The 27,115-nt window shown below is 43.4% G+C and overlaps 1 protein-coding gene across 1 annotated transcript in view; it reads left to right on the top strand.

Annotated features, from left to right (window-relative positions):
* Window positions 1-10,201: 10,201 nt before the first annotated feature.
* Window positions 10,202-27,115, top strand: part of SETD7 (SET domain containing 7, histone lysine methyltransferase) — a 34,054-nt gene continuing 17,140 nt past the window's right edge. The window contains exons 1-3 of the mRNA XM_075929928.2: window positions 10,202-10,453; window positions 20,147-20,276; window positions 25,553-25,754. Coding sequence (XP_075786043.2) covers window positions 10,414-10,453; window positions 20,147-20,276; window positions 25,553-25,754 — 372 coding nt within the window. The 5' untranslated portion in view covers window positions 10,202-10,413. The remainder of the gene's footprint in view (window positions 10,454-20,146; window positions 20,277-25,552; window positions 25,755-27,115) is intronic.

Below are 27,115 nucleotides of genomic sequence, written 5' to 3'. Positions count from 1 at the left end.
TGTCACTCACGTGACATAGGCACCCTGAGTAGAGGGCTTAATTTCAGAGACAGCTTCATTAGCAGTATCCTTTTGAAAATGTCACTATAATTAACAAAATGAAGCAACTTATTTTCACCATGGTTGAAACAAGGTAGTAAGTGCTGTTATACCACAACTGTAGCTTTAGTTTTTTGCAAATTCTGGGCCTGGCCTGCATTAATACTACATTTTCACTAATGCGATATCAAAGCAGCTCAGAGAGTTGCAGAAAGGGTGTGATCCAGGCAGTAAAAGAGAACTTATGAGCATTGAAAGAGGAAAAAATGCCAGGGAGCCAGATTGCCTGGCATGTAAAGCTGATCAGTTAGACATATAGGGTGTGTCTAGCTTCCCCAATTATCACCTCTAATACTATTAACTCACAGACATCTACCCTTCCCCACCTCTAATATCATTAACTCACTGGCATTCACCTTCCTTCCCCCCCCCCCCCCCGCATCTCCCTTCTGTTCTGAAATGTGATTTGTCCTTTTCATATGTGTTCATTTTTTTAAATTGTATCCTTTGGTATATATGGCTGTGACTATTTTCTTCCACTATTTGATCTGAGGAAGTGGGTCTGGCCCACGAAAGCTCATTATCTAATAAACCATCTTGTTAGTCTTTAAAGTGTTACACAGTCCTGTATTTTTCTTCAGACTGCAGTCTTTAAAACCCTGATCCTGTATTGTCATCCAACCTTGGGACAGCTACACAGTAGCTTCAGTGTGACTCAAACTGCAGCATACGCACAATCTATGTGGACCACAATGCAAGATTGGGGCCAAAGTGTCAATGCTGTATGAAAGACTGATTTTTTAAAAAGTGTCATCTTTTAAAAAAATATGATGTCACAAGAGGACTGTTTACTCAGCCTCCTCTCTGGAGTATTTGGTAGTTCTGGTTTTTGAGGCACCTTTATGGATATGTTTCTGTTCAGCCTCAAGGAGGAGCTGTTTTATTTTTTATTTTGAAAGTCTGTGCATTTCCTGGGTTGTTTCCCAGCTGGCTTATGTAGTGGTAGCTGTGGATTCCTGCACAATTCAGGAAGTAACTCGAAAGGTTCTAGCAAGGTAAGCTATTGACTGATGTGTATGATGAAGCAGAGTTGTGCTTAACAGCAGCTGCCTCAAAGCACGGAACTAGGACCATTTCTCTGACTAGCAACTGAAGCCTCCTTAGCTTTGAGAATTCAGTATGATACCTTTGAAGAAGCATAATTACAAATAAAGAATAGGCCTGGATTCCTGCTGCGTTTTGCAAGCAGTGTAGATGTATTTATTATTTGGAGTGTGAGGATCCCAGAATTTGGCTTCACATAAATAAGTACATTAAGCTTTGATAGGGTGTTACCTCATGAATCCTACACACATTGGTGGGAGAACAGAAACCTGAAACTAGCAAGCACTAGTGTTCTTCTAATTTTTCCCACCTGGGGTGGAATGAATTTTGCTATGTGCACCAGTATGGAGCATGTCACCTTCATACTGGTGCACATAGTAAAATTGTTGTGGTGGGTATGAGGGTAAGGGGTTTGTAGTGTGGGAGGAGGCTCAGGGCTAGCACAGAGGATTGGAGCTCAAGGCTATAATGGATCTGGCTGGGGGTGTGGGCTCTGGGGTGAGGTCAGAGATGAGAAGCTCAGGACTAGGACAGAGAATTGGCGTGCAAGGATGTGAAGGCTCCAGATGGGCGTACAGGCTCTGGGGTGAGGTTAGGGATGAGGGGCTCAGGGCTGCGGCAGAAGATTCGAGTGCAGGAGTGTGAGAGCTCTGGATGGAGAGTACAGGCTTTGAGCTTCCGGTGGGGCCAGGTTTGAAAGAGGTTTGTAGTTAAGGAAGGTGCTCTGAGGCTGCTGTGAGGACAGAGACTCCCCCAGCTCGCTCTTCTCACAGAAGTACCTGGGCTGAGGTAGAACAATAGCTCTCCCTACCCTGGCAGCTCCCAGGCTGGGTTGGGATTGAGCTTTCTTGGCTGTGGCAGGATTGGAGCCACCACCCATGGCAAGATTGGGGTCTAGACCGCACCATTCATGGCAGGTTAGAGGGTGGTTTAGGTTTGGAGCTGGGCATGGGACAGCCCTCCACCCCCAGCAACCATCTGCCCCAACTGCCTCAGGTTCTGGCCCTGTGTGCCTTCTTTGAGCACCTGTGTGGTATTAAATAGGCAGCTGCCTGATAGTGCTGGTTAAAGGGAACTTAATTCAGCACCCTATTTTTTTTTATAGACAAATGTTCTAAATGTTTCAGAAAAATGAAGAGACAAATTCTAATGCCGCACTACTTGTATTTTTTGAGATACTAGCCCAGCCACACTTGTATCAGCTTGGGCTCATCTCACACTGACACAGAAGGTTATGTAACTGAAATCAAAGCCTCACAGTAACACGAACTGTCAGACCTTACAAAGCGATGCAGAAGGACACCATTGTGCACAACAAAAAACATAACTAAGGCTTTTGGAAGCAAAGCATTCTGTTTAACACAACTGCCTTCCAATAAAGAAATGACAAATCCAGTAGAGGTACCTCTTGGAAAATCATCTTGTCACCCATTGCCGCCAGGTTACAATTCCACTTCACTTCATGACTGAAATTAATCCTCACTCTCAGAAGTGCCAAAGCAGCAAGAGTTTTTATAAAAAAAGACCGCTTTTGAACCTTGGCTTTCTTCCTTTGCTGGCCCTGACACTGGCCATAGCACATTAATCTCCCCCTACATTCCAGTGCACAGAGCTAGCCACAGGAGTATCATAGATTAAGGTTGGAAGAGACCTCAGGAGGTCATCGAATCCAATCCCCTGCTCAAAGCAGGACCAACCTCAACTAAATCATCCCAGCCAGGGCTTTGTCAAGCCAGGCCTGAAAAACCTCTAAGGATGGAGATTTCACCACCTCCCTCGGCAGCCCATTCCAGTGCTTCACCACCCTCCTGATGAAGTACTTGTGATGGGGGTGCAGTCACAGAAGGCCCCTGATCACAGTGTGCTGATCATGCCACTGACACCCACTGTCTTGCTCTCTGGGACTTCCTACAACCCTGTCCTGTTGTGCCAGATTCTCTGGTCTCCCTCAGACAAGGCACAGAGTTGTGGTAACTGCCGCCCTGCGGACCAATGCACACACTGAACCACTTCAGCTCTGGAAGGATGCAGTTCTGGAGCACGACGCCCAATGGGACCAAAAAATCCCAGATAAATCCATCTTTCTCTGTGTAAAAGTTTTGCACAATGAAAACATATCAGGCAAGCTCCCTTTATCAATGAAAGGTAAATATGCACAGTGGTTGTTTCCCCCCAGGTAACAATTATTTACTCTCTTTTCATTCCATAAAGGTAAGCTTCCTTTTTGTGTTTAAGCTCACTGAAGATTTCTCTGATAAACCAAGCAGGTTGCCTACCATATTTGCTTTTCTTACTGCACATTGGGAAGATATGATCCTGCACCCTCCATAGGGTGGCTTTAAAATACAGCCTGTTCTCTTGGGGTATGTCTACACTACCCCGCTAGTTCGAACTTGCGGGGGTAATGTAGTCATCTGCAGTTGCAAATGAAGCCCGGGATTTGAATTTCCCGGGCTTCATTTGCATGAAGCCGGCCAGCGCCATTTTTAAATGCCGGCTAGTTCGGACCCCGTGCCGCGCGGCTACACGCGGCATGGACTAGCTAGTTCGGATTAGGCTTCTAATCCAAACTAGCTGTACACCTCGTACACCTCTAATCCGAACTAGCTAGTCCATGCCGCGTGTAGCCGCGCGGCACGGGGTCCGAACTAGCCGGCATTTAAAAATGGCGCCGGCCAGCTTCATGCAAATGAAGCCCGGGAAATTCAAATCCCGGGCTTCATTTGCAACTGCGGATGACTACATTACCCCCGCTAGTTCGAACTAGCGGGGTAGTGTAGACATACCCTCTGATACTTTCCCTCCTCATGGCAGCATCTCAGGGGATCCTGCTCATCAGTTCCCTGAGGGAGTCAGAGTCTGCTTTTTCTGAATTCCAGGGTCCATATTCTGCTGCTCTCCTTTCTTCCTTTGTCAGGAGCCTGAACTCGACCATCTTATGATCGCTGCTGCCCAGATTGCCATCTATTCCTACTTCCCCTGCCATTCTTCCTTGTTTGTGAGCTGCAGGTCAAGAGAAACACCACCCATGATTGGTTCCTCCAGCACTTGCACCAGGATGTGGTCCCAAACATACTCACCAAAAACTTCCTTCATTGTCTGCACTGCCGAATTGCTCTCTCAGGAGATGTGAAAGTGATCGAAGTCTCCCATGAGATCCAAGGCTATGATCTGGAAACTTCTGTTGTCTGAAGAAAACCTTGTCTATTCATCCTGCTGGTCTGGTGGTCTATATCAGATACCCATCATGGCATCATCCTTGTTGTTTTTGTTTCTAAACTTTACCCAAAGACTCTCAACAGACTTTTCTCCAGTTTCACACTAGATTTCTGGTGCCAAAATGAAATCTGAAATAGGGAAGAGTCCCAGCAAAAAATCCTCTTAACATATGTGAACTGGACTGAACTGATACTCTAGCTGCAATACTATCACTACTCAGTGATCCAAGTTTGAGATCCAATCACTGGTTAGTAGAGAATTTTTCAGAAAAAGGAAACACCTTAAAGGTGACCTACAAAGGAGAGGAATTTGTGTCCTTTATTCTTAATGATGTAAGAAGGTGCCTGAAAGATTTTTTTTTTCTTGAAAGAGTGATTAGTGGCTTGGTGGATCAGTCCTTGAAGGGCATTTCATGCACAGGAGCAAGTTGACAGGTTAGCCGTTGTAAATTCAAGCCAATAACACTTTTACATCACAATTTTTCTCTATATATAATCACATACTAATTCTACTGGTGCAGTATACCTTGCAAGTGCAGCATAACACCTAGAAAGCTGAAAAAAAGTTAAAATGTTTCCTTCTTTCCCTATTATTCAGTTTATTTTGATTACTGTCATACCAGGAACATACATCCAGACAGGAAATTAAGTAATATGTTCTAAGTGACAAAATAGCTGTTTTCTGTGAACAATGTGTCATAAGCATGACTGCCATAAAACTTGTAAGTTAAGTAGCTGGATGGGCAAACTTATTTTTAAAATACCAGAAATTTTTGGTACTGTAATCTCACAATACATTTATAAGTCTAGTATGTTATCTTTTTTATGAGTCTTGAAGAATGATAGGTTAACAGATCAGGGACAATTTCTCCAGGGGAACATTCTTCACACTTTATTCCATAATACAATTTGTACTGTTTCTCTGTGTTTTGAACCCTGAGATCAAAAGCTTCGCTGCAGTAAGACATGAGACATTAGGAAAAGAATACCTTATACTGGAGATGAATTCAAGATCTTGGCAGGAACAATCTCTAAGGCATTAAAGTTTTTATATAGCATCTACCACCATCATATTTGTGACACAATGTCCTATTCATCTTCCTCCTTCATTGCCTCAAAGCAAACAGAGAATTGAGCTCTATAGGAATCACTGAGTTCTCTTTCTGGCTCCACCATTTGGGCTGTCAGTGGCTCCAGGCATTTTTGGGAGGGAAGAAGTGGGTGAAGGAGAAAAATGCACACTGTTCATACCCATAGCTCTAGGTTCCCACTCAGGATTTGATACAGGCTAAGCCTACTGTTCCCTCTGTGTTAGGAAAGCCTAAAGTGTTTGTGTATCTCTGCCAACATGGATTCAGGAAGAGCAGCAGTCAGTTCTAGAGCTGGTATGGTGGCACAGGGTCTCTGTGCAGAGAATCTCTGGAGCTACTGAGTACCTGGAGTCATATTCCACCATTCTGATGGCATGATGTGAAAGAAGCCCCTTTTTTTGTGTTTCCTACATCCTGATCAAAGTAGGAAAACACCCAAAGTGAGTATGCATTCAAAAAGGAAACTGTGGCATAAATTGACATAACACAGACTAGGTGAAAACTCATCAAAACACAAGGCTGGGTGTAGGGTTGCCACGTGTCCTGTTTTGAACCCGGACAGTCCAGTATTTGAGCTTTCTGTTCGGGAAACAAATTGAGAAAATATAAATGAGAAAATATAAATGTCCGGTATTTTCCAAATAAGATGTAATATAGATTGTGATGTAATGTCAAGTGTGTCTGGTATTTTTGTTGAAACCATCTGGCAACCCTAGCTGGGTGGCAGGAAGGATTAAGCCAAGTTTTCAGTCATAGTTGCTTAAAGTTAGATATCTGATTAAAGGTGCCCTGAATGTCCATGGCACTGAACACACATTGAAGTCAGTGAGTAGGAACTCAGGATACCCAAAAATTAAGCCTCCTTTATGTAATTGCCATATAGATAAGTGTTTAACTTTAGGTACCCAAGTTTTAAAATAAATTTTGACCTTCCCTCTCCACTTGCCTCAGTATTGGTAATAATAATTACTCCTGTGGTGTTTTGAAGTTTGTATTATGTACTAACTGTATGGAAGTCTAGGAAAGGACTTGTATTTTGTGTCCAGAAGAAAGCAACTTCTAGATACTGGTGCTGACACGAGTTTACAAATAAGACTGGCACTGTTCTATGCTTTGTGTTTTTGTTCTTGCTGTGGAAAAGCATTGACTTCATAGACAATACCAACTTTCTGTGCGAAACCTCCACATCCACATCCCCTCCTAAAACAGTGTATTGACCCTTAAATGAAGCATGCTTTATATTGCTATTTATACTTAAATTTAACACCTCTAACAAAGATCAGACAATAAGGCCTTAGTCTGAAATTAGTTCCCTAAGGTTGATTTTGTAAGTGATGTGTCCACACTACGAAGTCCATTATTGCAGAATAAGGGCCACAGAATTCAAACTCTGTAGTCCTGCTTTTCATGAGGAATAACACTATTTGTAAGTCCGAAATAATGTTAGTGTGGATGCTCTGGTGCTGCTAATTCAAACTAACTGGCCTCTGGGAGGCCTTCTGCAGCTCCCCAGAGTGCTTTGTGAGGCTCTAAGTCCAAGACATCACATCCACATTAATGGAACTTGCCTTGGACTACGTTTGATTCTTCCATGTAATGAGAACATGAAACTTTGAATTTGTAAAATTGGGTGCCCAGAATCTGAATTTAGTAAATTCAAAATGATATCCTAGTGTAGACACGACCTAAGTGAACTTAAGGATCCTAGTGAAACAGCATTAAAATATGGTAGTTGTTAAAGTTTTATCTAGAATATCATCCACAGCTGTTTTGTCAGTTTCCCTTTGGAAAGCCAGTGAAAAAGACCAGACTTAGGCAATGAATATAAAATGACAATGTTTTAATTGTAAACTGGATTAAGAGTTTATGCTGCAAAAATGCAAACGTTCTCATGTAGCAGAGGAACCACTTATGTGTTGCAAATGTTTGAATAGTACTTCATTCATAGGTCAGGCATCACTAAAGACTAGCCCAAAGGGAGGTGTCTTTGTACATAGTGTAAATGTGTATTATCATAGCTTGAGCATATCACCTGTGGTATGTAGTGTTGTTATTGTTTATTTTAGCATTTCAAGTGGGCTTGGGATGCAGTTTGTTTTCACTTTTCTCACAATAAAACTTTTGTTGTGTAGAGGTGACAAAAGAAATCTCTCTCCTTAGGTGGGATCATAGGAGAAGGGAGGAGTAGGGATAGAGTAGGTGAATAAGAACCGAGAAAGAAGGGAGCCATAGTTGGATTGGATAAGCTGTGGAAGAGTAGTAGTATTTAGAACCTTCTGGCAAACTACATTTCATTCCCCTTTAGTGCATGATACATATGATAACAGCCTATGGCTGCTTTCAGTCACTCCAGTAGCTCAAATAATAGAGGTCTCTGCTGTAGATCAAAAGGTCCAAACCCTGCTGCTAATCAGAGATGGGGTCGATATAGTTAACATAATGAAATGTCTGGATTTTTTCAGGTTTTTTCATTAGGAGTAGGAAATTATATTAAAATGCACTAAAGTAATAGTATTAAGTTTATAATATCAAGCACTCTAAAATTAGGAAATGCCGGAAGAATGGTTACCCATGCAAACCTTAATTCTGTTGTATGAAATATAATTACCCATAATTAAGGTTACACATGAAGTCTTCTTTCTGGTACTACCTAATTTACAGCATCTGAAATTTGCAACCTTAATTCTTTTAATATAGTTTTCTTGGATGTAATGTAAGGGGGATAGAAGCTTCATTGTGGCTTTCAGTGCAAACGTGTGTGTGTGTGTGTGTGATGAAAATTTCCAATTTCTAACAATCAAAATAGAAGAGTGACTTTTAAATTCGTCTGTGAACCGCCAAAGATCTTCCTAGCGGCCTGTAGAAAACAAGATTCTAAGCACCAATGGCTAGGGGATTAGGTGCTGGATAGGGAGATGGGTCCATACGAGGCTCTTTTACAAATGGTCTATTGAATGAAAAAATGTAGAGAAGCTAGAAAGCTCTTCTTTAGTATTACCAGACTAAGGTCTTCTAGCAGGTCAAAAGTGACAAAGCAAGACCAGTTCTACTTTATTCCTTTTACCATCACCTAAGATTCATAGAAACTTGGGGACATCCCTCAAAAAGAACCCATGGCTGATTCAGACCTTTGCCTTGGGCTATTGGGTTCTTCCTTGTGTGGGCAGGTTTCTTTTTGGGAGTCTGCCCAAGTGTGCATGGCAGAATTGGCTGCTCTGTGTGTGTAGATAACTCAGGGTTACCAGATGGTTTCAAAAAAATACTGGACACGCTTGATCTCAGATGGGGGGGACCAGCTGGGAGGGGAGCAGGGCTGGCCGAGGGAGATCGGGGGGGGGGGAGGGGGAGGGAGGAATGGGACTGACCAGCGGGAAGCAGGGCTGGCTGGGAAGGCGTTGGGGGGAACAGGGCTGGCTGGGGGGGAGGGAACTGGCTAGCAGGGAGTTGGGGAGAGCGGGGCTGGCTGGTGGGGAGCAAAGGGGGAGGAACCAGCTGGCGGGGAGCAGGGCTGGCCCGAGTGCATGCAGATTCCGGGTGCACACAGATCCCAGGGTGCTGCCCTGTCCTGTGCACAGGCAAGTCTGGCCCCAGGGATTCCATCTTGCCCCGGACCCTGCCCTCGCCCCCCCTCCTCTCTTCAGTGTGGTTGTGTACTGCCTGGTAGGTAGACATGCTCACGCAGTGTGTGTGTGTGTGTCTTCAGCCAGGCAGTAAACAACTATGTACTGATATTCATGCTAATAATAAAATTTACTTAATTAGAAAATACCAGACATTTATATGTCCAGTATTTTCTTGGTTTGTTTCCGGACAGAAAGCTCAAATACCAGACTGTCCAGTTAAAAACCAGACAGCTGGCAACCCTAGACTCAATGTCTGACCACCTCTCCTGGTTTTTGATGATTGTTTTTCTTGAACCCTGGCTATGAGAGTCATCTTATTTCACGAGGCTCTCAGATTTCATTTTTTTCCTGTAAGTTTAATCATACCATCATAAGACAGGAAAGGACCATGGGGGAGATCAGAGTCCAGTCTCCTGCACTCATGGCGCTCAGGTTTCCGTCCCTAGAAGACAGAGCTGCAGAGGAAACTTAGGAATGCAAGCGGGGTGTCTCCTAACGCTTCAAACAGTAGAAGACAAATACAGGCAGTCCCCGGGTTACGTACAAGATAGGGACTGCAGGTTTGTTCTTAAGTTGAATTTGTATGTAAGTCGGAACTGGTACATATTGTAGGGGAAACTCTAGCCAAACATTTCTCCAGAGCTCAGTTTTATTCTCCCACACCTCACTTCCCCCAGTCCTTTATTCTCAAGCGGAGGTGTCTGCTGAGAAAAGCCGCTCTGCGTCTCCCTGGTCTGCTGGGGGAGGGGGCGCTAGGTTTGTGTCTCCCTGGTCTGCTGGGGGGAAGCAGCTAGTGCGGGGTTGCCTCACCCCGTTTGTAAGTAGGGATCCGATGTAAGTCGGATCCATGTAACCCGGGGACTGCCTGTACAAAAGAATCTGCAATTTCTTGGATTCCTTTTTTAATCTCACGATGCTGAATCAGTCTCTTGATTTTGGGGCTTTGCCCCAGGCTGTGGAACAATGCGGGAGAGGGTTGCTGCCCCGTGGCAACAGGTGGGGGGGGCTGCCTGGGTTGCATGCATGGGACGGGCGCGTTTCGCCCTATGTGGGCGCCCGCCTCCCGGCCGTGCAGGGCTCTGTGCGCGCGCCGCGGCGGGGTGTGCCTGGCGGGCCGGGCGCTGCAGGGAGCTGTCAGTCAGGCGGCGGCCCCGGCCCTGCGCGGGTGATGTCAGCGGATCAGCTGCTCTAGAACAAAGCGGAGGAGCCCGGCTCCCCTCAGACGCCGCGGCCGGGCTGCGCGGGGCCCTTCGCGCCGCGGGCTCTAGGGGGAGACAGGCGGAGCCGCCCGCCGCGGACACCGGCCAGGGCGAGCAACGGCGCCCAGCCCGCTCGGCCATGGACAGCGACGAGGAGACGCTGGAGGAGACGGTGGAAGGTAACGGAGCCCGGCCGGAACCCCGCTGCCCCCTAGGCGCCACTCTGCACGCCCGGCCCCGCGACCTGCTGCAGCCCCGGGCCTTACCCATTAGCCGGGGGGCAGGGGGAAAGGGGAAGTTTGGAGGCGGGCAGAGCAGAGACCGGCCTGCGCAGTGCGAGCACCTCCCCCCTCCCCGCCTCGCAACCTGGCCTGGGCTTGCAGGGGCCAGCAGCACGTGGCAGGGCCTGGGCCCGCAGCAACCTCCCTCCCCCAGCCCTGCAGGCCGGTGCCGCTGCCCCCCAGCTCCGCACCTTACAGGCTTTAGCGAGGCAATTAGCAGTGCGAGCCGCATCGGTGCCCCCCCCCCTTCCGCGTGCGTGAATAGCAGCGGGGCGGCGTTTCCTTTGTGCTTTGTGTTTTCCCGACAGTAACAAAAGTGTTTGAAGGAGTTTTGTACAAGCAAGGCAAGATCGCTGGTGGGGCACACGGCTCCAGTCTTTCAGACGGGGTCTAATGTCTTGGTAAGCTTAGCAGTGCTATGGGAAAGAAGGCTTGGTCCTGATGGGTGGTCTGTCTGTGTCTAGTAGAGGAGCCTCTCATTTTTCAGCTAAGTAGATCCCTGTTGTTCATACTCATGCTGCTGTGTACATCTTTAGGGTGTGCGCCTCCAAGTACTTAAGCACTGGAGTAACTGCTCTGTGGCACTAGGGCTGTGTCTAGACTGCAAGCCTCTTTCGAAAGAGAGCGTCTAGACTGCACGTTGAACTTTCGAAAAAGCGGCTTGCTTTTTCGAAAGAAAGCATCCAGTGAGTCTGGATGCTCTCTTTCGAAGAAGCCCTATTTACATTGAAGAACGCCTTCTTTCGAAAGAGGAACTTTTGAAAGAAGGCGTTCTTCCTCGTGAAATGAGGTTTACCGCCATCGAAAGAAAAGCCGCGTTCTTTCGATTTAATTTCGAAAGAACGCGGCTTGAGTCTGGACGCAGGGGAAGTTTTTTCGGAAAAAGGCTACTTTTCCCAAAAAAAACCCTGAGTCTGGACACAGCCTAGGTGAGTACAAGTCTCTGGGATAACCGTGTTAGTCAGTGTCTGCCAAAAGGACAGAACCCTGTGCCACCTTAAAGAGTAACAGATTTCTATGGGCATGAGCTTTTGTGAGTAAAAATGCATCTGATGAAGTGGTGTTTGCCCAGGAAGACTTATGCCCAAATAAATCTGTTATCTCTAAGGTTCAACAGGACTCCTCATTGTAGGTGAGTACAGTTACTTCCATGTTTGGGAAGTTGAAAGAATTGGGCCCCTAGTGCTGTGTGTTCTATACTATGGACTATCACAATGTTAATACATACATGTCAATTTAAATATAATTGTCAAACATTAAGCTCTTAAGACTTTACAGAAAGGACTTCGTTTCTATGGCAAATCAAGGACCAGATTGTTTTTGGTGTTACAACAGTTTACATCCAGTCAATATACATTGACTTCAGTGGAGTTACCCTCTTTTGACACCATTTGACATTGAAAAAAGAATTAAGTGTATCCGATATCTCCTTTGTATAATTTAAAGTAATTGGATCTTATTCTCTGTAGCCCTGAACCAAGAGTGATCACTTGCATTAGATTTGGTAGTGGTTTTGCATTGATGTAAATGATTAGCCAAAGGGCAAGATAGCTGAGAATCAGGTCCTGTTTTTTTCAGTGTATACAGTATAAAACTGCCCAGTCTGCTTTTTAAAATGCACACATACCACCACAGCCAACATCTCCACTCTCATATTCCCCAGAAGAGGGGAGCCCCACCAATGGACTGAAAAGCCCCCTCCCTGGAGAGCCCCAGCCAGGCAGGGCAGCAATGGGATTAGCAAGTCCTGTCCCCACAGAGCCCAGTCATGGAGCGTCAGCAGCTGGACAGCCACAGAGCTCTGTCCCTGTGGAGCTCTGGCTGGTTGGGGCAGCAGTGGGACCAGCAAGCCCTGTCTCTGTGGATCCCTGTCTCGGTGCAGAGCCCTGTCCCGGGAAGCCCTGGCCAGGTGGGGCTGCGGTGGCTGGAGAGCCCCAACCAGCTGGTGCCAGCGTGCCTGAGCCCAAGCCCTGTAGCAGCAGGCTTGGAGCTCAGTGGCATTGGGGCTGGAACAGAGCTAGCCAGAGGGAGAAGCAGTATCCTGGGAGGCTGGTGGCAGGGGACCTCCACTGATCTGGCAAATTCCCTCATTTGAGACTGGTCAGGTCCCAAGGGTGCTGGACCAGGGACATCCAACCTGTAGTGACTCTTGTTTGAAGTCCTTTAGGGTGTAAGGTACTATGTAAACATAAAAGTTTACTGTCGTCCTCTCCACCACACACACACTCTTTGCAATATAAAAATTGACAATATTTGTATTGAAGAGGCAGGTCAAAACTAGTTAATAGAGATACTCTTTGTATCTTACAGAAGCCTCTACAGACCTAGATGAGTGAGCCCATTGCACTAATTTCTAAATACCTACGTATAGTGAGAGATGGTCCCTATCTTGTAGAACTTGGTGTGTAAAGAGATAAGGATGGAAAGGGAAATTGGGGCACAGACAATGAAATACTCAGGGTCGCGCACAGCAGATTAATAGCACAAGTGGAAGAAAATCTAGGTCTCCTGAGTCCCAGTTCTGTACCCTATCCAGTGCATCCCCAAAGCTAACCACCTGATGGACACATTTTAAGATCAGAGAAGAGCTTTGAGACTGAGAAACAGACCTTTAAAAGGAGGAGTCTGTGATGTCAAAGCTATTCCAGAATTTCCTATAGTAGCACAAATGGAATGCCTATCATTCCCCTTAAAGAACCTTAGGAGACAAGATTTGCCTTGTGAAGCTCTTAAGTAAAATGTGGCAGTTGAAAACAAAGCACATTCCAGCTCTCAGCTCTTAATACCAAGAGGCGTCCTAGATACTTGGATATCATAGTTAAGAGCACAGTGTTGGAATTTGTGTGTGGCAGAATAATAAGTAAGTCTCATCAGTCAGTGACTGATTGCTTCTGTGTTATGGTAGGCAAACAGGACATTGCTATGTGTCTGAAAAAGTTACTGAAGTTGGCTTGCCAGTATGGCAGTAGATATGTGACTCCGTACTGTGCAGCTGCTACTAGAATCTGTTTTTTATTACATAATGTAATAAATGATTAGATATTTTAGCAATGGAAGCTATGCCAGACTCAAAGCTTATATAGGAACTTTAAATTGCAAAGGGGATTGGAGGGATTTGTTTAAGTGCTGCGAACTGTGGAGTGATGAGTAAACCATGTGTATAAATTCATGTACCTGTGTATGAACTTGATATTATATCCTTGCCAAAAATATTGGTTAGGATGCTATTTTTAGTTGTGCTAAGCATCACGATACTGTCCCTGTTATCGTAGCTAGCTCCTTTGCAGCACATTATGGTTTCACATAATGGTTTATTTCCCTGTGTGCTCTGGTGAGTTCTGAAGGTAATTATTGATTGGCAGAGTGATTGCTCTTGAGTGACATGAGGTACTTCCTTTTTAACTTTATCCCAGGACTAGAAGTAGAAATGAGATCATACCCAGGTCCGATGCTTGACCATTCATACCATGACTACTATACCACCAGGTTGGCCTTTTTGTGTTTTAGACTCTTATTAACTCTGTTATTTGTATTGTAGCCTTGTATAAAGGCCTCAGCCAAGACTGGGGGTCTATTGTGCTACATGCTTTACAAATCCACAGAAAGACAGGTCCCTGCTTTGAAGAATCTACTATCTAGAGAAGATGTAAGAATCCGGATAATGTCCAAATAAAGGAAAGAAGCAAAAACTCTCACTTTTACAAATGATTAGGGGCCATTGAGGAGGAAAAGTGAAGTACTCCATTTTGCTCCTGCTGTAATCAGTGACTTTTGCGGTTGGCTCCATAGGAATTGGACTAAATCAGAAGGCCTGGTGTATATTAAAGTCGCACCAGTGTAACTAAGCTTAAAATTGATTTGCCTTGGATTAAAGCATTCTGTTTTTTTCTCTCTCATTTCTTTGGATGTAGAAGTAATTTCATGTCTGAAGTTAGAACTGAAGTTCATGGCTGCCTATTTGTAGGGAGACCTCTTGACTGTAGGTTTCTGTTTAAAACCATTGAAAGAATATGCCTCCTGCACAAAAATTCTGGCATGTATAATCTGTGTAAACATAAAACTGTCTTCAGTGTATTTGTTTTCTTGCACTCCAGTAGCACCCTGACCAAACTGAATAAATATTTTGTTGCTGTAAGTGCTTATAGTTTGACTTAACCTGAAAAGTGTAAATATTTTCCCTTTGGTGCTTTTGTAACAGGAATTGGTTGTATTTTCTTACAATTTGTCTATATGGGAAAGTTAAATCAACATAAACCAAGTTGTAAATTTAAACCCATATAATTACACTAGTATAACTTGTGAGCAATTTACTCTGGTATAAAATTTTTATTTTTTCTGATTTAGCTTCTAAACAGGAAAAAGCTGTTCTTATTTCAGAATCAGTGTGTCCATACTGTTATACTGGTGTGACTATAGCACATTAACTGTGCCGGTGTAACTAATAAACAGTTTTTCATCTAGACAAATCATGCTGGAGGCAGGTGACCACCTGGCGACTTGTAGATCTGGGTGCTCCAAAAAGCATCAGCGAGAGTATGGAGTCTAAGTTGGAAGGAAGATTTCTCGGAGAGGATCTGCTGTGAGCAGAGGTCTAATTAAACATGAGAGAGTTTGAAAAAAAGCTGAAGCTGATTAAGAGACCAGGCTATGCACAGATTATACAGGCCAGAATTTTTGTGCAGGAGGAGGCATATTCTCTCAATGGTTTTAAACATTCTCTCTCGCATACTTTCCCCACCCCAAATGGCTTTTTTCCCAATGGTTTGGAGAGCAGCATGCATGAATTGGTAAAACCAAAATGTTTTTACAATCTAATGCATTTTTGCCCATTCTTGCTCTCTCTACCTATTATCACTATTTTCAGATTGAAGACGGCATAGCCTGGTCTAAGAGTCTGGATCCTGACCCATAGAACCCAGGGACCATAACTCCCAGACCCCCAGCTCTAATCACATACCCCTAAGACCTAGAGCCACTCCCCTGGCAGAGGTGAGACAAGACCCAGAAGTCCTGGCTCCCAGCCTGACACCCAGGAGTGGCCCGAGACTGGCTGCGGCAGCTGGTGCCCCAGGCGGAGCACGCGATCAGCGCCCCTGCCTGCAGGGCCGTCAATGCACTGACATAATCCGCGGGTGCCCTGTGACGTCATCATTGGGTGCCCCGTGCAGCAGCGTCCTAGGCAGCAGCCGAGTCCGCCTATAGCCACGGGCTGCCCCTGCTAACACCCCCACCTCACTCCCTGCATCTCTGCCTCTGTGCAGGGCAATCTGAGTCCCTTCTCCCCTGGCCCCACACCTGGGAACTGCTCTAGGGCACCTTCAGGCAGCGCTTGGTGTGGCTAAACTGGTATCCGGCCTCCTGCACTGCTCGGAAGCAGCTGATGCAGGTGGCCACAAGGGCTGGTGACTGTTGGATCGCGAAGCAGCAATGTTTGGCCTGACGTAAACTGTGGGCTGACCGATGCTAATGGGCAGGGGAGGGAAGCGATACTGTTTTTAAATAAGTAGTTGTCTTAAAATAATTAGTTTTCTATATTATTTTTCTGTGCCTCTCAGCTATGTGCCTGAGGCAAGTGCCTCACTCACCTCACCCTTGTTCCAGCCCCGGCTGTACAACTCGACAATAGTTACAGACTGACCTCTGAGTCCCCTCCAAGTGTCCCTCTGTGGTGGTATCCAGACTAATCTTACCTTTCCGATCTAGTAAAGTAGATTCTTGCCCCATAGATCAGTCTTTTGAAGCATAGCTGTCCCAAAGGATTTAGGATCTCAGTCTTTCATTAAGATTCCTCCTCAGTGAATGGAGGTGAAGTGTCTTTCCCAACCCTGTGATATACATTGAATCAGTGTCTTGCCTTCATTCTCAGAAAGGTTGATCCACTCACTCTCCTGTAGTTCCTTTTCATTTCCACATGGTTTCAATATTTATACTTTGTTTTTGATGGTTTTCCATAGATTGTTCTGGCTTACTGCCAGAGTTGCGTTGGGGAGTTGAGTAATACACTGTATAATTGGCTAGCCAGGGAAGCGTGACAGCCACTTGAATTTGCCAGCATTAAGCCATATGATTCCCTACTGACTCTTGGCATTCTATAAGGATATAATGTTTAATATAGTACAGATATTGCTTGTACATACATGTTGCAGTGATTAAATTGCAAGATTTCAGTACAAATCTTACATGCTACCTTTTATGGATTAATACAATCCAAGGGTGAATAAAGTGCCATGAGTTTATCAGGTTAGAGGCAGGAGCTGTTTGTAAAGAGCAGTTAGTACTTTGTCAATTGGCATTGACAGTCCTCTGTGTCACTCCCTGTAGAAATTAAGGAGTTTGTTATATAATGAAATAAACCAATGTTAGAGTACCAAGTGACTCTATCCATTTGGGTTTGGCATAAAATATTTTTTAATCAAGTATTTTTCAAATTTGTTCCTAAATCTTGAGACCAATAGAAATGTTTTCCGTAATGGGTGTGATTCGTTGTTTTGGCCCCTTCGTGTGAACTAGCATAGGGTGAAAGGTCTATAAGATAGGCATAAGCAGTATTGTTAACCCCAAATGTTTAAAAATCATGAATCAAAATCACCAACAATAATGAGATTATGTAAAAATAAAAGATGAGGTGTTTCTTTTATTTGCCTTCTGCTTTTTGAGCATTCCTGGTGCTTGGGGTCACATTCTGAAATTTTTTTCCTGAGCTACGAGGGATAGAAACCTGTTTTCTTTAAGAATAAAGGCTGTAATTGCACCTATCCCTTTGAATCTTGGAGCTGGTGCTTTAAAGAAAACATTGATTATAATGAGACTTATGAGAACCATGAGAGTTGGCAACACTGCATACATACCACTTGTGAGTATTCTTGTTGCAGGGGGCCCCTTTGCCAGGCACAAAGCCATAGGTGTGCTAGGCACAGGGCCATAGGTGCACCACTCCCACAGCAGATACTGGCTTGTACTCCAGAATGTGCTGAGAATAGTGTGGCAATGGGGTGCAGGCAGTCACAAGAAGGTGGGATGGGGTATGGCCCCAGAAGAATTGGAGCCTGGGTATTCTATGTCACTGAAAAGCCCCATGCATGACTTAGGGCAGCAAAAAAATGAGAACAGGCAGTCCCGGGTTACGCACAAGATAGGGACTGTAGGTTTGTTCTTAAGTTGAATTTGTATGTAAGTCGGAACTGGTACATATTGTAGGGGAAACTCTAGCCAAACATTTCTCCAGAGCTCAGTTTTATTCTCCCACACCTCACTTCCCTCAGTCCTTTATTCTCAAGCTGAAGTGTCTGCTGAGAAAAGCCGCTCCGCGTCTCCCTGGTCTGCTGGGGGGGGCCGCTAGCTTCGCGTCTCCCTGGTCTGCTCACCCCGGGTTGCCTCACCCCATTTGTAAGTAGGGATCCGATGTAAGTCAAATCCATGTAACCCGGGGACTGCCTGTAATAGCCTACCTCAGATTCCACATCAGTCCCTGCAGCCTCTGACTAGGGGGAGTAAAAACTGCCCCTCTCTGGTACCTGTGGCAGTATAGGAATGAATCCGCATGTTTTTAAATGCTAATGAAAACAATTATCTTTTTAACATTCCTTTGTAGTGTCTGAAATGCAAATATTGCAGCACTAAAATCTCATGATTGATTGATTGCTGCCTATGAGCCTATCTATGGATCAGAACCGTGGTATTCTAGGTACTGTACAAATATACCACAAAAGCCACTCACTGCTACAAAGAGCTTACCAGCTAGTGCTGACTACATGCACTTTGGCTATCCAAGCTGAGAGTAATGCATGCAGTAAACAGCAATAGCAGTAAAATGGATTTTAAGGGCTTTAATAATCCAAGGTAATATTGGTAACAAAGGTAAAGAAATGTGTATATTGACAGTGTGATCTGTTAGCGGGCAGTACCTTTGTAAGGAGACATGTTGAAAACAAACTTGCTTTAATATGATGGATTGGCTCATCCCCCTTGCCCTTGCCCTGTGCATGTAACTCATTAACACTGAGGAGATTCCTTATACCACACTATGTCTAGCTCTAATTAGGAGTGTATATGTATATGAAGGGGGATAATGCTTGAGCTCATAGGAAGGAGGACAAGTGAAGCTTCTTACAGAGTTTCTGTGCTCTTTCTGCTCTAACTTAGGACAGGGCAAACAGTGGACCACCTTCCAAAATGTGAATCCAAGTGATAACTATCATCTTCCTTAAGGGACTTGGATTACTTTGCTAATGCTCCTGATATTCCAAAACTGCAGAAGAGTGAAACTAACAACAGACTTTCAACAGTTTACACAGCTGCTCTTTTGAATCCTGTGGGCAGTAGTGAAGTGGGAGGAATCCGGTCTGATTCACGCTGCTGCTTGGGAAACTTCTGAGCTACTGTGGAACCAGGTGCTGAAGCTGTTTGCTGGAGAAGCTGAGGAAGTGTAGATTAGCAAAGACTTGCTCTGCTCCCACGTTGGTAGCATCCAGAGGTGTGGAACAGTAGAGGGGTAATGGAATAGTCAGATGTGGCTGGGAGGTGTGGGTGTGTATGGTGGAATCAGGTGTTCAAATCAGACACTTTTGGCTGCAGTCTACACATGTGAACTTCAATCACTCTGCTACGTCCCAGCAGATGTAGAGGGAACTTGATTTTTCCACTTGGCTATTGCCTCTGATGCTGGGGCTCCACATTAGGATAATCTTTTGGCTGTTGTTGGTGTTTGTTTTTGTTGGCTTGTCTTTTGAAGCCATATGTATGAAGGCTAAGGAAGGAGGTGGAAGAAATAGGGGAAGATAGGAGAAGGGATGGGGAGAGACTGTGGAGGAGAAATGGGAAAGAGAAAATAGGAGGAGGTAAAGCTCACAGTATAGGAAGAGAAGCTTGCAGAGGCAAAAGAGGACGACGTAGATTCACTGTGATCTGCTATAATAAAACAAAGGAAAAGGGGACATGAAGCTTGGAATGGAAAGGAAGTATAACAAACAAGCAAAACAATAAACTACACTTAAAAGCTATTGAATAGAAAGTGATCTGATCTGTTTAAAAAAGCTTTGTAATGTTTATTTATACTAGTTGCATTTGTTTTAATTTCAGGGAATATGATTTGGCCACATAGTGTTGGTTTTTTGCCCACCCTTGGTAGTACGATTTGTCTTTGGGCTACTAGGTGTTGAATATGTTTTTCAAAATACACATTTTTTTAAAAATACATTGTTGGATGAACTATAAAATCTGGAATCCATTCCAATGTCATACAGGGGAATTATTCCTAGATAATGTACTTCTGCTTTTTAAGTACTTGAACATCATAGCGCATGGGCAGTGCTATTTGAAAATAATTAAGTTGTCTTATTCCATCGACTGCTCTAGCTTGGTTTATTTTTTTTCCAAAGATTTTTATAACAGGTTGTTGCTATGATTTAACTGGCTGTAAATAGTCCTGAATAGCTCTGGTCCATATTTTTAAAATATATTTTAATGCAAAGGTCTGTTAAAATAAATATTTTAGGAACCAACAACATTTGGAAGGGGATATGTAGGGTGGTTATTATATGTGATTGCAAATCTGTTCTGATGTTTTTACTGTTTTTAAAATTTTTATTTAAGGGCTTCTGGATGATGATGGGTTGCCACATGGGTTCTGTACAGTCACCTATTCATCTACAGACAGATTTGAAGGAAACTTTGTGCATGGAGAAAAGAACGGCCGTGGCAAGTTCTTCTTTTTTGATGGAAGGTAGATGTTGGCTCCTTATTCTTTTTTCATTTGTCTTTCTCCTGTTTACACTGGTATGTAACTAATTTAGGGGTGGGCAGATATGTGTTCCTAGTTCTGGCAGCTGGACAGATATGTGTTCCTAGTTCTGACAGCTGCTTTCCCATGAGAGCTTTAGTTGGATAGTTTCTCCATTATGTTCTGGCTAGAGTAGTAGCCAGGGTTTCCATTTGTTTGTAAAGTCTGAAAATAATAGAATGACCCATACAAAGATGTGAAAAGCCATGGTCTTTTCATAGAAAAACTTATAATCCTGAAATTATTTTAGTAGACACTATATGGTCTAGTGGTTAAAACACTGGACTGAATTAAATGTGGCTTCTATTCCCAGTTCTTTGATCTTGTAAAATGATTTATGACCTGACTCTCTTCAGAAATGTACTTGCAATTGCCACTCTCTTCAGTGGGAGTTAGGCAGTGAAAATCAGGCCAGTATCCTCATTTGTAAAAAGTGGAAGGTCCCATTATTCTACTACTGTTAATCATCTTTTTTTTTTTTTTTAATTTCTTTCCTCACAAATTGGTTTAGTATCTCTGTGCTGTGGTTCAGCGATTTCTTCAAAAGGAGCAGCTGATATAAAATGACATGAATCTTGATTTTTTTGCAGCTGCATCTAGTGTTATGAATAGTGGTGGTGAAACTGACCCCAAAGTCTTTTTAATTCCATTCTGCTTATGCTTGGCAAGATTCTGAGCTGAAGAGGAGGTATTAGAGCTGCTTGTCCGCTAACTTAGGAATGCATCATGGCATTGTTTTACAGGCAGTTCCAACTGCGAAGAGTTTATTTTCACACTCATAAGAGTCTGTCATCTTTTTTTTCCCCTAGAATAAGTTCTACAGAAATCATTTTCTTGGGCCTGCATGCTCACTAGGGAAGCTTTTTGACTTGTTACCAATTGGCTATTTCAAGTCCTGTTGGGAGTGACTGAAAAATGTTCCTAACAGTTGGAGTATGTTAAATGAGGTTTATTATGTCTCAGTGTAAACATAATGTTTGCTGGAAGTCTCAGCAGGGAGGCCAAACATTGTTTACATATGAAAATTTAGCTACTGTTTGTTTTTCCTCTCTTTTACTCCTAGAAGTGGTCCTTCCAAATGGTAGGGTGCAGGTAAGGTGGCGTAGGGTAGTTCACGCTGCCATTGTTTATGCCATATCTTATAATTTTTCAGAGCTGTCAACCCAGCTCCTTTCATGAGCATTACATTTTGAAAAACAAAACCATTAGTTACTGTACTTTTTCAGTAGCTACGAAAACCAAAATAAACAAAATAGTTGGCGTATATATTTTAAAACAGTTTGCTGTAATGTGGATAGGGCCCATACGGGTTTGAGCTTAGCTAAAATAGACTTGGCTCGAATACTGCCAGTTACTTTTGGACAGCCTAAGTGATGATACTGCAGTATGTTGCACAGCTGTGGGATAGCTAACTAAAAAGGATGATGCACCCTAAAGTTCATGGTTTAAATACTTGGGAGATGGAAGGGAGGGCAGGAATGTTGGGCTTTTTTGTTTGTTTCTTTAAGGATTTACATTTCTTAAACAAGGAATTGCACCAGTTTTTTCTGGCTTCATCAAAACTTTCATTTTCCCTGTTCTGTGTATGTATTAGAGTTCAACTTTTTCAGTCCTGTCTCCCAAAACACTCCACCTCTTATATTCTTTTGTGTTTTAACACAAATTAATTGTTTTTGGCTTACCTGGCTAAACCAGATTTCCTCCATGGCTAGTTTCCATTGCAGTCCTCCCAGAGAAGGCTGACCACTAAACTGTAGCTCTACTGTTCAGGAGTAGATAGTTCCTACCAAACCCTGGATATGGTCCCTATACAACACACTAACTTTTTTTTGAAGGGAATAAAATAGTCCAAACTAGCACTTGGGTATTTAGCAAAGGTAAACCTTTCCACTCATTGTCAGCATTGCTGCCCTCTTTAAAGAAGTGAGGGTTTGGATGAAATAATCATTTTGTAGAAAAAGTTGAAATGTCAATTCTAGCACACTCAACATTTGGTATATAGGCAGTCCCCGGGTTACGTACAAGATAGGGACTGTAGGTTTGTTCTTAAGTTGAATTTGTATGTAAGTCGGAACTGGTACATATTATAGGGGAAACTCTACCCAAACATTTCTCCAGAGCTCAGTTTTATTCTCCCACACCTCACTTCCCTCAGTCCTTTATTCTCAAGCTGGGGTGTCTGCTGAGAAAAGTCGCTCCACATCTCCCTGGTCTGCTGGGGGGTGGGGGGGGGGGCGAGTAGCGCTAGCTTCGCGTCTCCCTGGTCTGCCGGGGGAAGCAGCTAGTGCGTGGTTGCCTCACCCCGTTTGTAAGTAGGGATCCGATGTATGTCGGATCCATGTAACCCGGGGACTGCCTGTACTTTTATTTTCATGCTAATCTTTGTCCAAGTGGCATAATCACTGAGCAGAAAATCTTTGGGTCTCATAGAATCATAGAATAATAGGACTGGAAGGGACCTCGAGAGGTCATCGAGTCCAGCCCCCCGCCCTCAAGGCAGGATCAAGCTCTGTCTACACCATCCCTGACAGATGTCTATCTAACCTGTTCTTAAATATCTCCAGAGAGGGAGATTCCACCACCTCCCTTGGCAATTTATTCCAATATTTGACCACCCTGACAGTTAGGAATTTTTTCCTAATGTCCAATCTAAACCTCCCCTGCTGCACTTTAAGCCCATTACTCCTTGTCCTGTCCTCAGAAACCAAGAGGAACAAATTTTTGCCTTCCTCCTTGTGACACCCTTTTAGGTATTTGAAAACCGCTATCATGTCCCCCCTTAATCTTCTTTTTTCCAAACTAAACAAGCCCAGTTCATGAAGCCTGGCTTCATAGGTCATGTTCTCTAAACCTTTAATCATTCTTGTCGCTCTTCTCTGTACCCTTTCCAATTTCTCCACATCTTTCTTGAAATGTGGCGCCCAGAACTGGACACAGTACTCCAGCTGAGGCCTAACTAGTGCAGAGTAGAGCGGCAGAATGACTTCACGAGTTTTGCTTACAACACACCTGTTGATACAACCTAGAATCATATTTGCTTTTTTTGCAACAGCATCACACTGTTGGCTCATATTCAACTTGTGGTCCACTATGACCCCTAGATCCCTTTCCGCCATGCTCCTTCCTAGACAGTCGCTTCCCATCTTGTATGTATGGAACTGATTGTTCCTTCCTAAGTGGAGCACTTTGCATTTCTCTTTATTAAACCTCATCCTGTTTACCTCTGACCATTTCTCTAACTTGCTAAGGTCATTTTGAATTATGTCCCTATCCTCCAAAGAAGTCGCAACCCCACCCAGTTTGGTATCATCTGCAAACTTAATAAGGGTACTCTCTATCCCAATATCTACATCATTGATGAAGATATTGAACAGTACGGGTCCCAAAACAGACCCTTGAGGAACTCCACTTGTTATCCCTTTCCAGCAGGATTTAGAACCGTTAACAACAACTCTCTGACTATGGTTATCCAGCCAATTATGCACCCACCTTATCGTGGCCCTATCTAAGTTATTTTTGCCTAGTTTATCAATAAGAATATCATGCGAGACCGTATCAAATGCCTTACTAAAGTCTAGGTCTAGGTCTCATTGAACTACAACTTCTGTTCCCCATAGAACTAGCGGGACATTTCTTAAACTGGCTATTCTTGACCATGTGTTGCAAAAGGGAAAATTTGAAGCCTGTTTGTATAGGGATTACTAGAAGTGGGAATGTTTGAGGCATCGCTGAGCATAGGGAAGGGTTGGTGTTTTTAAGTTGTAAAGAGAAATCCCAGAGACTTGAGTTGGAGTACAGAGAAAATGAGATGTGGGGGATACACAACCTCTCCAAAACCCTTCTAAGATTTACGGAGCTGTTTTAATATTGGTGATCTGGAGCTTTAACATTTTAATTCATTGTAATAACAACTGCTGAAAATGTGCTTGTCATAATGTTTGGGAGATTCCTCCCCGAGGAGCTTATATTCTTAAAATTCAAGAATTCTTTGCAAGTTCACTTACCAGGAAGATTTCTCAAGCTTGTTTGTTTTGCCTACTTGTTTCTAGTTTGAGCACCTTTACGCTAGGATAATTACTCATGGTTGACCACTGGTCCCTTGTGCTTGTTGTCCTGTACTGTCCTTGTTGAAAAAAGTTTGACTCTGTCCATTTTAGCAGCCAAACCATGTTTGTGCACCATGGCTTTTCTTAGCATTCCCTCACAGTTTCATTTTCTTCTGCAGATGACACAAGTCATAGTGCAATCTGAAATATCAAGTTATAGATATCTTGCGCCGCATTTTATCAGCAAAAATATTTTTCTTTCAGGGGAACGAAACACTGTAGGAAGTAAAGGGGGGGAAATTTAAGAGTTACTTTGATGAAACCCATATCCAACAATAAAGCAAATATTTGAAGTCTTCTGAAACACATTGAGTACTATTCCCAGTTAGTTATGCTTTTACCATAGATGCCATTACATTTTAAGATAATTTATGCAGATGATCATTTGACATTAAGTGGTTAAAAACTAGCATGCTAATTAAATATCTTGAGGCAAATTAGATATTCTAAAAAAACAGTTTTAGTTTGTAAGGTAAGAAGAGACTTTATACAAAGGAACTTTTCTTTAATCCTTAGTTGTTAGTTTCACTTAGTACAGTTTTCTAAAAAAGGGAAACAAATTAGAACATAGTGTAGCTCTGATATTGTTGATACTTTTTTAACGGTATTGCAAGAGGAAAGTGAGGTGAAATCAGTGATTTGCTAGTGAAATGCTATATGAGCGCTGTAATTATACTGATGTAAGTTGGCAGTGTCAGTCTTAAAGTTTCATGACACTGAAAAAATGAAATCTGAAGGTCTGACTATAGGATTGAAAGAAAAAATCCTAATACAAAAGGAATCTGCCATGATGATGATTTCTTTTTTGGCTTCTTGGGTAAATCACTTCCTTCACTTCTCTTCTTCAGTGACCACATCTATAAAATGTAGCAGTGTAGGTCAAGAATGCTGTATCAGTTTGATGGAATGATTAATTAACATCTTTAAGGAGCTTTGAAAAGGAAAGTACAATATAAGTGCCAAGTGTTATTTAGATTGAGAATACAGTAGTAATGAGCTTTATTTGTGGGGGGGAAAAATGGGTGAGGGGTTTTTGAGTATATTGTTCAATTTTACAGAGTACTGTTTAAAAGAGGGGGACAACTGCACCATTTGTCTTTCTCTTTGTATCAGCACACTGGAAGGGTATTATGTCGATGATGCTCTCCAAGGCCAGGGACTCTACACGTACGAGGATGGAGGGGTTCTTCACGGCACGTATGTGGATGGAGAACTTAATGGACCTGCCCAGGAATATGACATTGATGGGCGACTAATATTCAAAGGACAATACAAAGATAATATTCGACATGGGGTGTGTTGGATATATTACCCGGTAAGCCTGATCTTCTGTCTTCTTTATTGGAGAATAAAAGAAGGACACAAGTTCCATATAGACTGCAGTTTGTTGTTACTATGTTGCCGAGGGAAGAAGCTTCCTTATAGATGCTGTAAGACATTTTGCTAGACCTGACTCCATGAACTTGTCTTAGAGTATATCTACACTGCTTGGCTGTTTTGGGATACCAGAAGTATCCCAAAATAGCTAACCTGCATCTACACAAGCTGCCTGTTATTTCAAAATAACAGGAGCGCTATTTCGCCATCCCGGTAAACCCTTGTTGCGCAAGGGGTAAGGGATGTCTTGAAGGGTCAAAATAATGTGCTATTTGGTGCTGTGTAGACATGCCAGATTTCAAAATAAGCTATTTTGAAATGAGATACGCAAATTGTGTATCTTATTTCAAGTTTAGGGTGCTGTATAGATGCACTCCTAGAGAATGAAGTGTATTCTCTAGGACAGCTCCTTCCCTAGCAGGGACAAAAGTACTCAGTTGCAGAAAATACCAAGGATTTCCTGTTATTTCAGTCTCTAAGTAAATGCTGGGATTTTTCTTTGGGAATCTTTGTCTTTGTAGGGAATGTTTTAAAATGTGCTAAATTACAGACAGTATAATAGTGCTCCTTCTATTTTTTACACATGAATAGCCCTATTCAGCAGTCCTTGCTCAGACAGCTCCAGTCAGTAGAAATGTTGCCTGAGTAAGAGCTCAGTAGGGTCTGAAATGACCACATAAGGACATTTTTCTGTAGTATGTTACCAAAGGTCCTAAGAATTTTGGATGTGGAAAAAATGAAATGCAGTGTTGGAATAGAAGCCTTCTGTATGTAATTATCTAGCTATTAGATTGCATTCTGTACTTCACTAGAGGTAGTCTTCTGTGTTACATGTGTATGCCTATTTAGTTATTTAGATCCTCTCAAATATTGTGACCCCCCCTGGGTATTTCATAACGGAATTAAAAACCTAACTTACCTAGTTCACACACTGGACAGTAGCAGCTAAACCTACAATGGAGGCTGCCGGGGAAATACCAGTAGCAATTATCAGTTAGAAAGAACCGAGTGCAAGTAAAAGCAAAATATTAAATATACCTGGCTGTGAAGGTCACTGTACACGTGCAGACCCCAGTTAGCCCACTTGTGCCTTGATTTACCTCCCACCACCATTCCCCCAAGCTGGTACAAGAGTCCGATTCGCACCAAGTCTCCTCGTCTTAGTCCTCTCTCTTGTGTTCCACTTCGTGGCCCACCTTCACTCACGGACCCCAGCCCAGGGCCCTAAGGACATGGGCCTGTTTATGTCCGGTCCAGCTGGCAGGGCTTCCTGCCAAAACGCGCCAGCCCGCGGGCTAT

Source organism: Pelodiscus sinensis, chromosome 4 (genome assembly GCF_052426305.1).
Source record: "Pelodiscus sinensis isolate ZL-2025 chromosome 4, ASM5242630v1, whole genome shotgun sequence".
NCBI lineage: Eukaryota > Metazoa > Chordata > Testudines > Trionychidae > Pelodiscus > Pelodiscus sinensis.
The sequence above is the reverse complement of the archived record's forward strand: the minus strand, read 5'-3'. Positions and strand labels throughout refer to the sequence as shown.